The sequence below is a fragment of the Aythya ferina genome, assembly GCF_964211825.1.
Source record: "Aythya ferina genome assembly, chromosome: 10".
NCBI classification, from domain to species: Eukaryota; Metazoa; Chordata; class Aves; order Anseriformes; family Anatidae; genus Aythya; species Aythya ferina.
This window is the reverse complement of record NC_140306.1, coordinates 1577894-1591041: the sequence shown is the minus strand read 5'-3', so window position 1 is coordinate 1591041 and position 13148 is coordinate 1577894. Positions and strand designations below refer to the sequence as shown.

Below are 13148 nucleotides of genomic sequence, written 5' to 3'. Positions count from 1 at the left end.
GCATGTCACGATTTGCTTGGTGTGTGTTTAATGAATGTTAAAGAAACGCTCTTCTTCCCGGGTAGCATGCCTCAGCTCTGCTCCCTGCTGCCTTCTTCTTGCACTGACCCGTACGCCAGAGCGAGCTGTGTGAGTCCTCGACAGGGGCTGCAAATCAGATAATTTAAGCTACCTTGCTCAGAGCGGTGTGCTGCCACGCACGTGAAATCAGTAAATCATGCTAAAGGAGAAGCGATGTGTGACTATTTAAGACTGGTAAATGCTTCGGGACTTGTGTTCCAAAAACGTGAGTTCGGAATGACTTTTCTCATGAAACCATCAACCCGCTGAAAGCCGGCTGTTGCTTTAGAACTGCTCCGCGTGCCGACAGCCCCAGGACGCCCTGGTGAGACCTCGGGGCCTTCTCTCTCGTGTCCCAGCTCAGGGGGCCGTACAGGAGGAGGGCGAGGCCGGGGGTTTGTGTCCCTCGCAGCGGAGGTGGGTAAGTAGAGCTTTGTGCCAGGATCAGTGCCTTCCAGTTGCGACATTACAGGTTTGACTCTGTTAGAGGCGACGTCTGTCATTGTGAACGTTTTGGAGTGCTTCAATAAAAGTGGTGTTCAAAACCCTTCTGTGGCGAGTCCGTCTGTGGCAGCACAGCTGCTTTTTGTGGTGGAAACAGGGACTGAATTAGGGAAAACATCGCGCTCCCGTGACCCCAGCAGCGCTCTCAGGGGTTTTGGGGAGGGTGAGCCCCTGGGAGGAGCCTTTTGGGGCCCGATGAGGAAATTTCACATTTTAAAGGCTGCCCTAACACGGTGGGCGGGGCTGTAGTGAGGCTTATTTCTTAACTAGACTCGGCTTTAAGCCGTGTTCCACAGCCTTCAGGCCAGAACCCGAGAGTTTTCACTTAAAAACCCGAGTTTTCTGTCAGGGGCGGTGCCGGGGCCGTGCCCGCCTCAGGCCGGCCCCGCGCGAGGCGCTGCGGGGCTGAGCCGGGCCCCGCCGCCCCTTCCGGGCCGTGCCACGCCAGCCCCACCGCCCCGCCCCGCCCCTTCACCCCCTCCACCCCCCCCATCTGACTGACGCCACAACGCGCCTATCCCCGACCGCCTTTCCCCCCCTCCCCTCACCCCCCAACCAATGAGCGCCGCGCGGGGCGGGCCTCCCCGCGCCCTTTCCCTGCCTCCCTTAAAGGCGCCGCCGCTCGGGCGTGCGTGCGTGGTTGGGGGGGGAGCGCGGTGAAGGATGCTGGCGGCGCGGGGGGCACCATGCAATGGCGCTCGCTGCTGCTGGGGCTGCTGCTGCTGAGGCTGGGCCTGCAGGCGCTGCTGGCGCTGCTGCCCGCGCTGGCCCCGGGGCTCTGCCTGCGCCGCCGCCCGCCCTTCCCCTTCCCCTTCCCGCCGCGCGCCCCCGCGCTCTGGGTGCCGGCGGCGCCCCCCGGTGGGGAGGGGGCTGCGGAGGGGGCTGGAGGGGGGGGGGAGGACGAGTATGAGGCGCGCTATGGCCGCGCCTTCCCCCCGCAGCTCCGCGCCCGCCTGCGCGACGCCGCCCGCCGCATGTTCGCCTTCGGGTACGACAGCTACATGCGGCACGCCTTCCCCAGCGACGAGCTCGACCCCCTGCACTGCTGCGGGCGGGGGCCCGACCGCGACGACCCGTGAGGAGAGGGGAGAGGGAGAGGGAGGGAGTGGGGGGGAGGGGGGGTGGTCCCAAAACCCCACAGGCCAACCCCTCAGAGCTCATAATCCCAAAGCTTGACCCCTCAGATCCCAAGTTCCTGGGTCCCGAACCCCAAATCCCAAAGGCCTGGCCCCAAATCCCAAAGCCCGACCCCAAAAATCCCAAATTCCTCGGTCCCGGACCCCAAATCCCACAGGCCTGGCCCCAAATCCCAAAGCCCGACCTCCCAAATCCCAGGGTCCTGGCTCCAAATCTCAACCCCCAAATGCCAAAGTCCCAGCCCCAAATCCCAGCCCTCTGTCCCTAAATCCCAAATCCTAAACTGCAAATCCTAGAGCCACAGCCCCATATCCTGAATCCCGGAGCCCGGGCCCAAAATCTCAACCCCTCAGACCCTAAAGTCCCCACCTCCAAATCCCAAAGTCCCAGCCCCAAATCCCAGCCCCCTGGCCCTAAATCCCAAATTCTAAACGCCAGAGCCCTGGAATCCCAGGGCCTGGGATTGGAGCCCTGACCCCAAATCCCAAACCCCCAAGCTGCAGTCCTAAATCCTGAATCGCAAAGCCCCAGCCCCAAATCCCAGCCCCCTGGCCTCAAATCCACAATCCCAACCTCTCAAATCCCAGCCTGCTAGCCCCAAATCCCAAACCTCAAATCCTGGAGCCCTGGTCCCAAAGCCCTGGCTCTAAATCCCAGACCCCCAGCCCCAAATCCAAAATCCCAACCTCCCAAATCCCAGAGCCTTGGCCCCAAATCCCAAAGCCCTGTCCCGAAATCCCCAAATTGCCAAAGTCCCAGCCCCTCAGCCCCAAAAATTGCATCCCCTGGCCCCAAATCCCACCCCGCTGACCGTGCCGAGCCCTGACGCGGAGCTGTGTGTTTCTCCCTGACGCCGCGCTGTGTTTATTTTCCAGCACAAACCTGAACATCAACGATGTGCTGGGCAACTACTCGCTGACGCTGATAGACGCGCTGGACACCCTAGCGGTGAGTGGCCGGGATGCTCCGGGTCCCCTTCCCACTTTGGTTTTTGGGTATAATGCACCCAGTCCCGGGCAGAAATCGATCGATAAAAGGGTCGTGGTGTCACGGGGAGGAGAGGTATCGGGCACCCTGTCACCTGCAGGGAGACGCTAAAAGGGTTCTGTGAAATCCTCCCTGCCCTTTGGGTATCTACCGAGCCTTAAAATCATGAACAGCCAACCTCCAAAGTCAGTCCTCAAGGAAGGCTTTAATTGGCCCGACTTCAACAGCCCTGCACGATACAGCCTCAGAATTACTGCCCAGCCTCTGAAATTCAATGAGAAGCTGAGGAAGGAAGTTCAGGAGGTCAGTGTGAGAGGCTGAGAGGAACAGACTGATTTTACAAATTAGTTTAAAGGTACATTAACGTAGCTAGGATGTAATGCCACGGAGTAATTATTTGGCTAATTAAAATTTAAAGGCCATGTCTTAGCAGGATATGGCCGTGGATGTTTGAGAGGATGCAGTCAGTTGCACGAGGGGGTTGAGAGACGTGAGAAACGCCAGGTGCTCTGAAAGCACGGGGGTCGTTTGTTCTCTGATTGTTAACTGGAAACGAGGCGAGGCAAGGGGAGGCTGTCACGTTTGTTGGTTTAATTTGGACGCAGGTGTGGGAAACCTAGAACCAAAACTTGGCACGGGGCTTCTTTTGGAAGGCTTGTGAAACTCCGGCCTCAGCTGCAGGACACTCGAGTCGAGGTAGAAGCACGGCTGCGAACTAAACCTCTGTGAGGGGTGTTTTAGAACAGACTCTGAAAGAAAAAGGTAAAGGGGAAAATGGGCATCGTTTTCCTTGATGTCTTCTGGAAGATGGGTCACGCAAAGTTCACCAGCCCTGTTACAGAGCAATTCTGATGTCCTTTGCTCTGAGGTTGAACTTAGACCGCAGCAGAACAACAACAGAAAAAAAAAAAAAAACACAAACCAAAACAAATACAAAAGAAAGCCAAGCAACTGCACCCAAACCACAGCAGGAAGCACCCGATGCCTCTCACCTCGTCCAAAAAGCACCAAAAGCAAGCTAGTGGAGCTGAAGAAGAGAGGAGAATGTAAAGAAACTTGTTGAGAAGTTGAAGGAAGGCAGCAGCGGGAAGTGTTAAATGGGAGGGAGCTGGTCCGTGGGATGTCCCAAGGGCCTGCCACGGGACAGGCACTGTTTAGCCTTTGTGTTTTTAACGTTAAAATGCTGATGTTTCACGCTAAGTTGCTGACAGAAATACTTAACGTGAAGAGGAGGTGAAATGTCTGTGTGAGGAGTAAGGAAAACCTGTCAGGAGGTTCAGCAGCAGGAACTGGAAGTGCTCGGTGTGTGGTAGGTGCAAGGCTCAGCCCTGCCCTCCGGGGGTCCCTCCAGCTCGGGATGCTCTACGGCCAAGAGAGATTTGAGAGAGCTCCAGAAGAGATGGAGGCAATTTTAGTGCTTTCCCCCAGCGCTCAGATGAGATTTCCTGTGGAATACTCCTGTTGTGCTGTAAAGCTGCCAAAGTAACCTGTCAGGTGCATTTCTGATGAAATTTGATGATAAAGTGATAAGCAGCTGCATTTTATGTTAGCAGTACCAGTAGTGTGGCGTCGTGGAGAAGCTTCCCCTCCTTGAACTCCTTACGCCGAGGGACTGGGGCCTGTCCACGCGCAGGATCCCTAAAGCACTGCTCTCGCCTGGAGGTGGTGGTGTGTGCGAGATGTCGGGTTATAAAATACATCCAGCTGCTGAAATGGGAGCTCCGCTCTGAGCGGGGCAGCAAGGAGCAGAACTGAAAGCAGGAAGTGAGGAAAATGTTGGTTTTAACTGAAGCAGCAGCTGGGGCTGTGAGCTGTGCTGGTTAAACAGCGCCTTCCTGTCCCCCTCCACCAGGGGCTGTGTCCTTTCTCTGCCTTTGGGGACATTGTATGACTTCTCCAATCTAAAACTTCTGGTTCCTGGAGTCATTTCTGCTTCAGAAGCTTCTGTGGCGAGAAAGCTTTTTGTTCTTCATCCCCCTCAGGTCAAGCGTGTGAAGGTTTCCCACTAGGTCTGGGTGTTGGAAAGAGCAGGCTGGCTGGCACCGGTGCTCTGGTGGATAAAGAGCCGTACACCCGGCCTTATCGTGCACTTATGCAAGGAATCTGTGCTCTCCTTCCGCGTTCCTGCTTCCTCGAGGCTGGAGCTGGGTTTGCCTTGGTCTCTGGATCTGGTGGGGACTGGTTGTTGAGGTTGTTGTACACCTGGACAAACCTGGCACGCTTTGTCCTGGGCACAGCGTGCAGCGAGTGTTGTTGAGTCAAAAGCCTAAGACATTGGGTGCCCTGGTTGAGTAAATATCAAATCAGACGTTGTTGTTCTTCAGGTCGTGTTACCTTCAAGCTAAACTTAACTCTTAAGCTGGTGGGTGTATAGCAAAGCAGGTAAATGTTCGGTACGCTGATCTTAAGAGATTTTAGGCTCATGGGCTAAGAGATCACCCACAATGGTGACGTTGGGTGAATGAGAGTGCATAGACTTGTGAAAAGGACAAAAATATGTCGGGATTTCCCTGTTTTAACGTTATATATTTGTATTTAAGTGCAGTTTTTCATGTTAGTGGTATGGTTAGCTTCCTGGAAAGTCTGTTACCAGGAGCTTGAAGTATGTGTTCAGGATCCGGTGCGTATGACTGTTGGTCTAAAATGTGGACTGGCCATTCTATTGTTTTCCCTCTTCTTCTGAAGCAGTAATTAGATTTTATATTTTTTTTTCTTGTATAAAAGGTAATGGGAAATTCCTCGGAATTCCAGAAAGCCGTGAAGTTGGTGATTGATACGGTCTCATTTGACAAAGACTCAACTGTCCAGGTGTTTGAGGCAACCATCAGGTAGGTCGCCCTCAGTTTCTGTCGTTCAAACAGTGACAAGGTTAAAGGCTCCATGTGCATGTGTGGGAGATCCAAAGTAAAATCAGCAGTCAGGATCTCTCCGGTGGGCTTTATGCCATAAATGTTCCTTGACTAAGGTTTTTTAAATTCTGTTACTGAAGTATTGCATCTTTTTTCCATCTTTTCATGTTTAAAATGATTTTAGTGAGCCATGCGATTTGATGCGGTGGTGCAATGGCAGCCTCAGCTCTCTTTGGGTTGCAGACTGCTACTTTTCTGTTGTTGCTCTTGCAGCAGAGACACAGATCTGTGCACAACAAACAACCCTGCTGACAGTTTTTCCTTGTCTTGGTTGTTTGCCACGGACCTTTTGCTTGCTTTCACTTTTGTTCTAGATGAAAAACAGGCCTGTCGGTCTTAGAGATGAGTTGAAGATATTGTCTGCTATTAAATGGTTTTGTTGTTTGAATGACTGCCTTAAACTGTAAACTTGCTAGGATTTCTTTTTATGGGAAAATGTGTTACATAAACTTAATGTCATTTGTAGCAGTAAAATGACTGCAAAAAAGGTGGGAGAAAGTAGTCTTTGCTCATAAATAGGCTCGGTATGTTAAAAGCAGCTACTAAGTTAGGTAAAGTTTGCAGAACAGGATCTTGAGGTTTCTGTGGGTAACGAAAAACGACTTCTGGATGTTTTCACTAATGGTGGGGAAAAAAGGAGATCTCTTTCTGTAGTGCCTGTAAGATGCATGAAGCAATAATTCTGTTAAACATGGTAGTGGTAAGGGGTTAGCTGAAGAACTAGGTTCAGGTTAGAGTTAAAACCTGGAGATCTTTTCCTTTTCCAACAGGGTCCTGGGAAGCCTGCTTTCTGCCCACATAATAATTACAGACACCAAACAGCCCTTTGGTGATATGACCATTAAGGATTACGATAACGAACTGTTGCACATGGCTCACGACCTGGCAGTGAGACTCCTTCCAGCCTTTGAGAACACCAAAACTGGAATTCCGTATCCTCGGGTAAGTGAGCACGTCAGCACGGTGCAGAAAGAATCTAAACGCAGTGACTCTCCTGCCATACAGCTCAAATTCTGCGTCCACGTTTCTGTGTGCACCTGGGGTACTGAGCCTGTTACATTGCAATGGAGTGTGGGGGGGAACTGCACAAAGTTGTGGTGAAACGGGCGATGTGTAAGTTGCTCCTGGTGTGTAGTAACCCTTTTCTTTAGGCTGTTTCCTCACCCTGTCTGTATGGTTCCCTGTGGGTCAGTAGTTGTTTGCTTCCATGCTGTATGGCTAGGACGTGCCCTGCCCTGTGCTTTTTCCACATCCGTATTGTATGGTAACAAACAATGCTGCCAGTAAGAGGGTTAACCAGAAATACTGCAAAGGCAAATAGTTTAAGCACGTACCTTTGCTGGTGACTTGGTACTAATATCATTGTGGTGACAAAATAAAACCTGTCTGAAATAATTGCCACGTTGGGCTTGGTATTTGGCACTGTCTTGAATGCTGCTCAGTAAGCACTCCGGAACACCGCAGTATTCTTGAATGCTGCATCCCTGGTTTTAAACATGCAATGGATAGGAAGAAGGGCATAAATTCTAGTGGAAGAATTCTCAACCACAAAACTAATTAGCTCTTCCCTGACTGCTTTGAGTTTCTGGGGTTGACGGCACTGCTGTACTTCCAGACATGTCGGGCTGTAGACACAGGAGCTTTCACTTCTGCTCAGAGCGCAGTAAAGCAGCTGAGGGTGGCGCAACTTCCCTTGGGTGTTTTGTGCCATGGGGAAGTCAAGGAGCATTTGCTGGTGAAGCTCTTGATTTCAGGAGCACTAAACTAGGGGAAACGGTTATTGTGTCACCGTGGAAGAACCTGAATGGTTAAGTAGAAAAGATGATAAAGCAGATTGAAATTTGGAAGAGTTATCAAAAGGGATATAAAAAAAAAAACAAAACAAAGTTAGTTCTCACCTTGAGAGTGATCTTATAAATTCAGAAGATGAATTTCAGGATTTTTTAGCAAAGTTTTTTGACCGAGCAGAAATATTCTGGTTTTCAATGCATTGCAAAAACTAATGGAAAAAAAGCTTTCTAATAAATTTTAAGACTGTGGATCAGAGCACAGCTGTATGAGGAGCAGCCTGCCTCCTTGCTGTTAGCACTCTCTGCTTTACAGGTCAATCTGAAGAGGGGAGTACCTCCAGACAGCAATAATGAAACCTGCACTGCAGGAGCTGGTTCCTTGTTGGTGGAGTTTGGTATTCTGAGCAGGCTGCTGGGTGATTCCACGTTCGAATGGGTGGCCAGGAGAGCTGTCAAAGCGCTCTGGAGTCTCAGGAGCAATAACACTGGACTGCTAGGTAATCTCCTCTGGGGTGGTGCTGTATTCGCTGGCTCTATGCTTTAAGCTACCTCAGACTCCTGTAGCAAAATGCCCTGACTCTACAGGTTTCTTTGGTGTATCAGAAACTTTGTTGATCTGCTTTCTCTGCAGCTGTTGAGTCGTTCTCTCCTCGTGTACTTGTGCTTTCTGTTGAACAAATGGCACTTTGTAATTTCGTAAGAAAAATGGATTACCTGAATGACTCCTCAGGGCACAGCTTTCCAAGACAAATTTTTCATTAAACTGGAAAATGAACCTGAAGTGCTTGTTTTCATATTCCCATTAATATGATTTAGATTGGCAGATGATTAAAAGTACTTAAAATGACTGCAGGTGTATCCTAGTTCCATGGATGAATGCACTGTTACACTTAAATTGATAAGTGGGAACGAAAAAAGATTTTTAAAACTTTGAAAATTTAATAGTTTTAAGTTCTATCTCTTGAATATTGTCTTTTTCTGTCTGATGTACTCAGCTACTTCAGACTAAACTTTTTGTCTGTTCTAAGGGAATGTTGTGAATATTCAAACTGGCCATTGGGTTGGAAAGCAAAGCGGCTTGGGAGCAGGATCAGATTCATTCTATGAATATCTTCTGAAGTCCTACATCCTCTTTGGAGAACAGGAAGACTTGGAGATGTTCAATGATGCTTATCGGAACATTCAGAACCACTTAAGAAGAGGGTAAGTTATTTCTCATGAGTATCTATTCCTTAAACATACAAATACTCCAGCAAGTTACGACAGGTTGTGTAGTGTTTTGGTCACCTTCTGGAAAATTTGTTCTCTTTTGTTCTTTAAAAAAGAAAAAACTTATTTCTGTGTTGGTCACTGCAGAAAGGAATTCTAACATTCCCTTCACTAGGCAGCACTGTAAAACGGAACAAGCACTGTGTTCTAAACCAGCGAATGTTTACACATGCTTATTGTCATTTGGCAGTCGAGAAGCCTGCAACGAAGGTGAAGGTGACCCGCCTTTGTATGTTAATGTAAACATGTTCACCGGGCAGCTGATGAACACTTGGATCGACTCTTTGCAAGCCTTTTTTCCAGGACTACAGGTAAAGTAAACTTTTGTTTTGTTAAAAACTGAATGACACAGTGGAGGGATTCTCAGAGAGGCTCGTTCTAATCCTAGCCTGTGCATGAACAAGCATCTCTGTAAGCATCTCTTCTGAGATGATTGCTAACTTGCAGGCTTACACCTGGCTGTTCTGGTAAGAGAGGCTTGGGGCAGCTCGGCGTCTGCATCAGCGTAACAGTGCTTCAGTTCAGCATAACGATACTGGGTGTCTCGGTGTGCTCTGTATGAAACTTGAGATGCTTCTAACTTACCTCGTTTAACCTCAGCATTTGTATACCACGTTGTGCGGGGAGTGTTTTGCTATGTGGTGTGTTCCTAATACAGAACAGAAAGTAACTTGCTGGCCTGCAGTATTAAGCATACGTGTTTATGGTGTTGTTATACCTAGGTATTGATAGGAGATGTGGAAGATGCTATTTGTCTCCATGCTTTTTATTATGCCATATGGAAGCGATACGGAGCTCTCCCAGAGAGATACAACTGGCAACTGCAAGCTCCAGATGTTCCCTTTTATCCGCTGAGGCCGGAGTTAGTGGAATCCACATATCTTCTTTATCAGGTACTTGACTCTTCTGAGCTTACAACTCACGTCTTGGCAAAAAGATTTTTGATCAGAAAGTCACTTTTTACACCCCGTACTTCCTGCCATGTCCTTGGGTCACTAGCAAACTGTTAAAACTTAGTGCCTCTTTGTCTGGATGCTCTTATATAGAGGTCTCTGTATAAGCAGTTGACTGTTATGTAATGTAGTTGCTATGTTGCTTGCTTTGAAAATAGCCCTTTTTATAGGACAGGCAGAAGTGAGACTAAACAACCTGTTGAAAAATGGCTGGCAGATTTTTACACAGTAGAGACTTGTGACTTAATAGAAATCATTGAAGTAAGTGTAATAGCTTCCTTTGCTATATTGTCCAGGTACAGTCTCTGACTGGCAGCAGATGCAGTAAACTAAAATAAATTTCTGGCTGCAAGGAAGCTATCAGAGCTTGAATTTATTACAACTTTTACTAGGTTCTTGCTCAGAGTAATCTAAGTCACGTTCCTGTAAAGGTAAGTTTACTGTGACACATGAGAATCTGATACTACTGTGCCTGTGCTGTAAGTGTTATTTTTACAAATTTTCCAGATTGCTGGCTCTACCTGTTGTCTTTTTCCCTTATCCAGGCCACAAAGAACCCATTTTACCTTCACGTGGGAATGGATATTTTACACAGCTTGGAAAACTACACAAAAGCAAAGTCAGTCTCTAGTGTTCTTTACTTCCTCTCACTGCTATATACATATGTTTTTATATAAATGCTCTATACAAACCCATCTGCCAAATGTAGGTAAATCAGGAAACCCGTTCTGTAAGTAAACCAGAAAGCCACAAGTGATGATTTGTTTATTGAACAATTATTTTCCTAATTTGAAAATGAAATTTACTGTCCAGTGACAAATTTATGCCTTCAGAATTTTGTAACAACATTTTTAAAAGGGTTTGTTCATGATCTGGGTCTCTTGTGTGCTCACTATGGCGAAATTACCTGTGCATGCAGTGTGACTCAAGAGCATCTTGCTTCTTTGAAAGAGTTTTTCAATACGTCTGTACAGTGACGCTGTGGTTGGGCTATTCCAATGATTACAGTCTCATCAGGATACCAGGAATCAGTAATTGATGCTTCCATGTAAAAGAGAATTTTCTTTTTAACCTCACCCCCACTGAACTGGAATGGTCTGAAGTTAAGGAAAATTTAGGGAGTTCTTCAAGATCAGAATTTGCAGGAACTAAGCCCAAACTTAACCTTATGTCTTTCAGGTGTGGCTATGCTACATTACACCATGTTGTAGAGAAGACAAAAGAAGATCGAATGGAGAGCTTTTTTCTCAGTGAAACTTGTAAATATTTGTACCTGGTATGTAAACGTTCTTCATTTCTCTTGCAAGTATTGTGCACAAAGTGGCACAAGGAAGCAGGTGCTGTTAGAAACCGTGCTAGGCTCTGGGGAGCAGAGGTGTTTAGGTGTCAGAGTATTGCAGAGTGTGCTCTTCTTTCTTTGTCCCTACCCTAATCTTGGAGGTTTGGGCAGCTGCCTGAGCTGTTGGTCCTGAAATGGAAGAGCTGGCAGCTCTTTCAGGGGAAAGCTTGAAAGGAGAGGGAGTGAGACTGGAGGGGAGGTACGGCTCAGCTCTAAGTTAAATTGCTGTAGCCATTTTGCCTGAATAGCAGCAGCCTCCAATTACTCCCCATCAAGCTTTGGCAGTCACAGGAGAAAGCATTTGAGCCAACACTGCTTAAGCTACTCTTCTCAATTTCCTTTAGTAGAGAGAAGAAAAAAGGGGGGGTGGGAGGAGAGGGAAAAAAAAAAAAACAACCTGTGACTGAATAGCAGCAATAGATGCCAGCCTAGAAATGCCTGCACAGTGCAGCATACAAAGAGAAGGTTGCTTTAAGTTGACTGCGAAGTTTTTTTCTTTTGATCTCCTCTTTTTTAACTGCTAAAATAAATCACTCGCATTAAAGCTGTTTATTTCCATTTGCTTTAATAGTAGTTCACCATTTAGCACTGAAAGGTGTGCTTTTTGTGTGAGCCTTCAAGTGCATCTGCGTGCTTTTTAACTTCTTGATGAGGGGAACTTGAAAAATGTTGCACACTTAATCCAGATTTGTCTCTCATGTCTCCTGTTCAGTTGTTTGATGAAGACAATCCAGTGCATAAGTCTGGAAACAAATACATGTTTACTACTGAGGGACATATCGTGTCTGTGGATGAACGTTTCCGGAACTCACTGTGGCAAGACATCCTCTCTGGAGAAGACGACCGCGCAGAAAAAGTTAAACCTAATGAGTTAAAGGCAGTGAACTTCAGTTCTAATGTAAGGAATACACAGACCACGTGTGCTTGTGCTGCTGAGTGAGAGGGAATGTATGTGGGCTTAGGCTAGGCAGTGGAAAAAGACAAGTGGAAAAGTCCTGTAGAAAAAGAGCGTTATTTTAAAAATAATAATTCACAGTTGTCATAGTGAGGGGAGTCACAGTTGAATAACAAGCTGCAGTAGTTTGGCTTGTATTTGGAATAGTACAGCCCTCACTAAAGAAACACTTGCTGTTTGTTGATGTTGTTTGTGCTTTGTTTGCAAAAGGTGAGGGAGAGTAAGGAACAGAAGTGCTGTTGGTTACAATTTTCTGGACTGGGAAGAGGTCTGTGGTCACTGATACTGAAATGCCTGCTGTGTTAAATAGGGTTTGGGATCGACTGTTTGCAGATTAGAGTTCTTAAAAATATTCTTGTTTTTTTTTTTAACAGTGTAACAGAGTTCCTGACGAGAGGAGGTACTTACTGCCACTGAAGAGCAACTACATGAGGCAGATCGATCGAATGGTGGGCTTGATCTGAATGGTTCTTCAGAGCAACTTTTATCGTATGTCTGGAGGAGAATGGGATTTGGCTCTAGACATTCCTCTTCAGCACACATCTGCATATGCTGAGTCACTTGGGTATCCCCAACGCTTGTTAGTTTTTGATTATGGACCTGAAGGGAGATTTTGTTCTCTTACGAGTTCAGTCTTCTGAACTATGGTAACTCCATGTGCCACCTGAATAGAGGTTTCTTGTTTTAAGACTTCCTATGAAAAATGTTGCAAATGAAGGTTGAATATACTTAAAAAAAAAAAAAAAAAAAAAAAAAAGAGAGAGAGAGAGAAAATTGGCACGTGCCACTTGGCTACCTCTTTGTAGCTGCATTACAGATTTCCCTTTGGAAAAGGGTCAGGTATTTAATTTGAAATGATCTTGGGATTGGAGAAGGAATGGGAAAGTGCAATTTCTTACACCAAGGTTAATTATTCAGTTATTCTGACTAGCAATACACAATCTTAAGTACTTCTCAGGTAGCAACCCACTGGCAGTGGGTTTTTGCTGAAACAAAAATGCTCTATTTAGGTTAGTATCCTGAAAAGATAACTCTTGATCATACAAGAAGCTATCAGTATAGTCATGAGTTCTCTCATGTACACAAGTGTATAGAACTGCACAGTCAAAAGGGCCTGTAGCTACAGAAACCAGTAATAAAACAATTTAGGTGCCTTTTTTTGTAAGGGAGAGGGGGAGTGAATTACAAAGCCACTCAGCTGTTGAAGCAGCTAACTTGATATAGCTTAGCTGAGCAGAAGTTCCA

General features: G+C 47.1%; 1 protein-coding gene across 1 annotated transcript; it reads left to right on the top strand.

The window, feature by feature from the left end:
• Positions 1-1214: 1214 nt before the first annotated feature.
• Positions 1215-12677, top strand: EDEM1 (ER degradation enhancing alpha-mannosidase like protein 1). Its single transcript, XM_084530371.1, has 12 exons — positions 1215-1639; positions 2577-2649; positions 5413-5516; positions 6368-6539; positions 7701-7884; positions 8416-8590; positions 8847-8967; positions 9379-9549; positions 10155-10228; positions 10789-10885; positions 11661-11846; positions 12278-12677. The coding sequence occupies exons 1-12, from the start codon at positions 1251-1253 to the stop codon at positions 12365-12367; spliced, it is 1836 nt and encodes a 611-aa protein (XP_084386497.1). The 5' UTR covers positions 1215-1250; the 3' UTR covers positions 12368-12677.
• The last annotated feature ends 471 nt before the right edge of the window (positions 12678-13148 follow it).

What these genes read in the sequence shown, in the direction of transcription:
- EDEM1 (XM_084530371.1), top strand. Translation starts at nt 1,251, where the DNA reads ATGCAATGGCGCTCGCTGCTGCTGGGGCTGCTGCTGCTGAGGCTGGGC. An exon ending in CTGGAATTCCGTATCCTCGG is followed by an intron (nt 6,540 to 7,700) that starts GTAAGTGAGCAC and finishes TCTGCTTTACAG; the next exon opens with GTCAATCTGAAGAGGGGAGT. An exon ending in CCACATATCTTCTTTATCAG is followed by an intron (nt 9,550 to 10,154) that starts GTACTTGACTCT and finishes TCCCTTATCCAG; the next exon opens with GCCACAAAGAACCCATTTTA.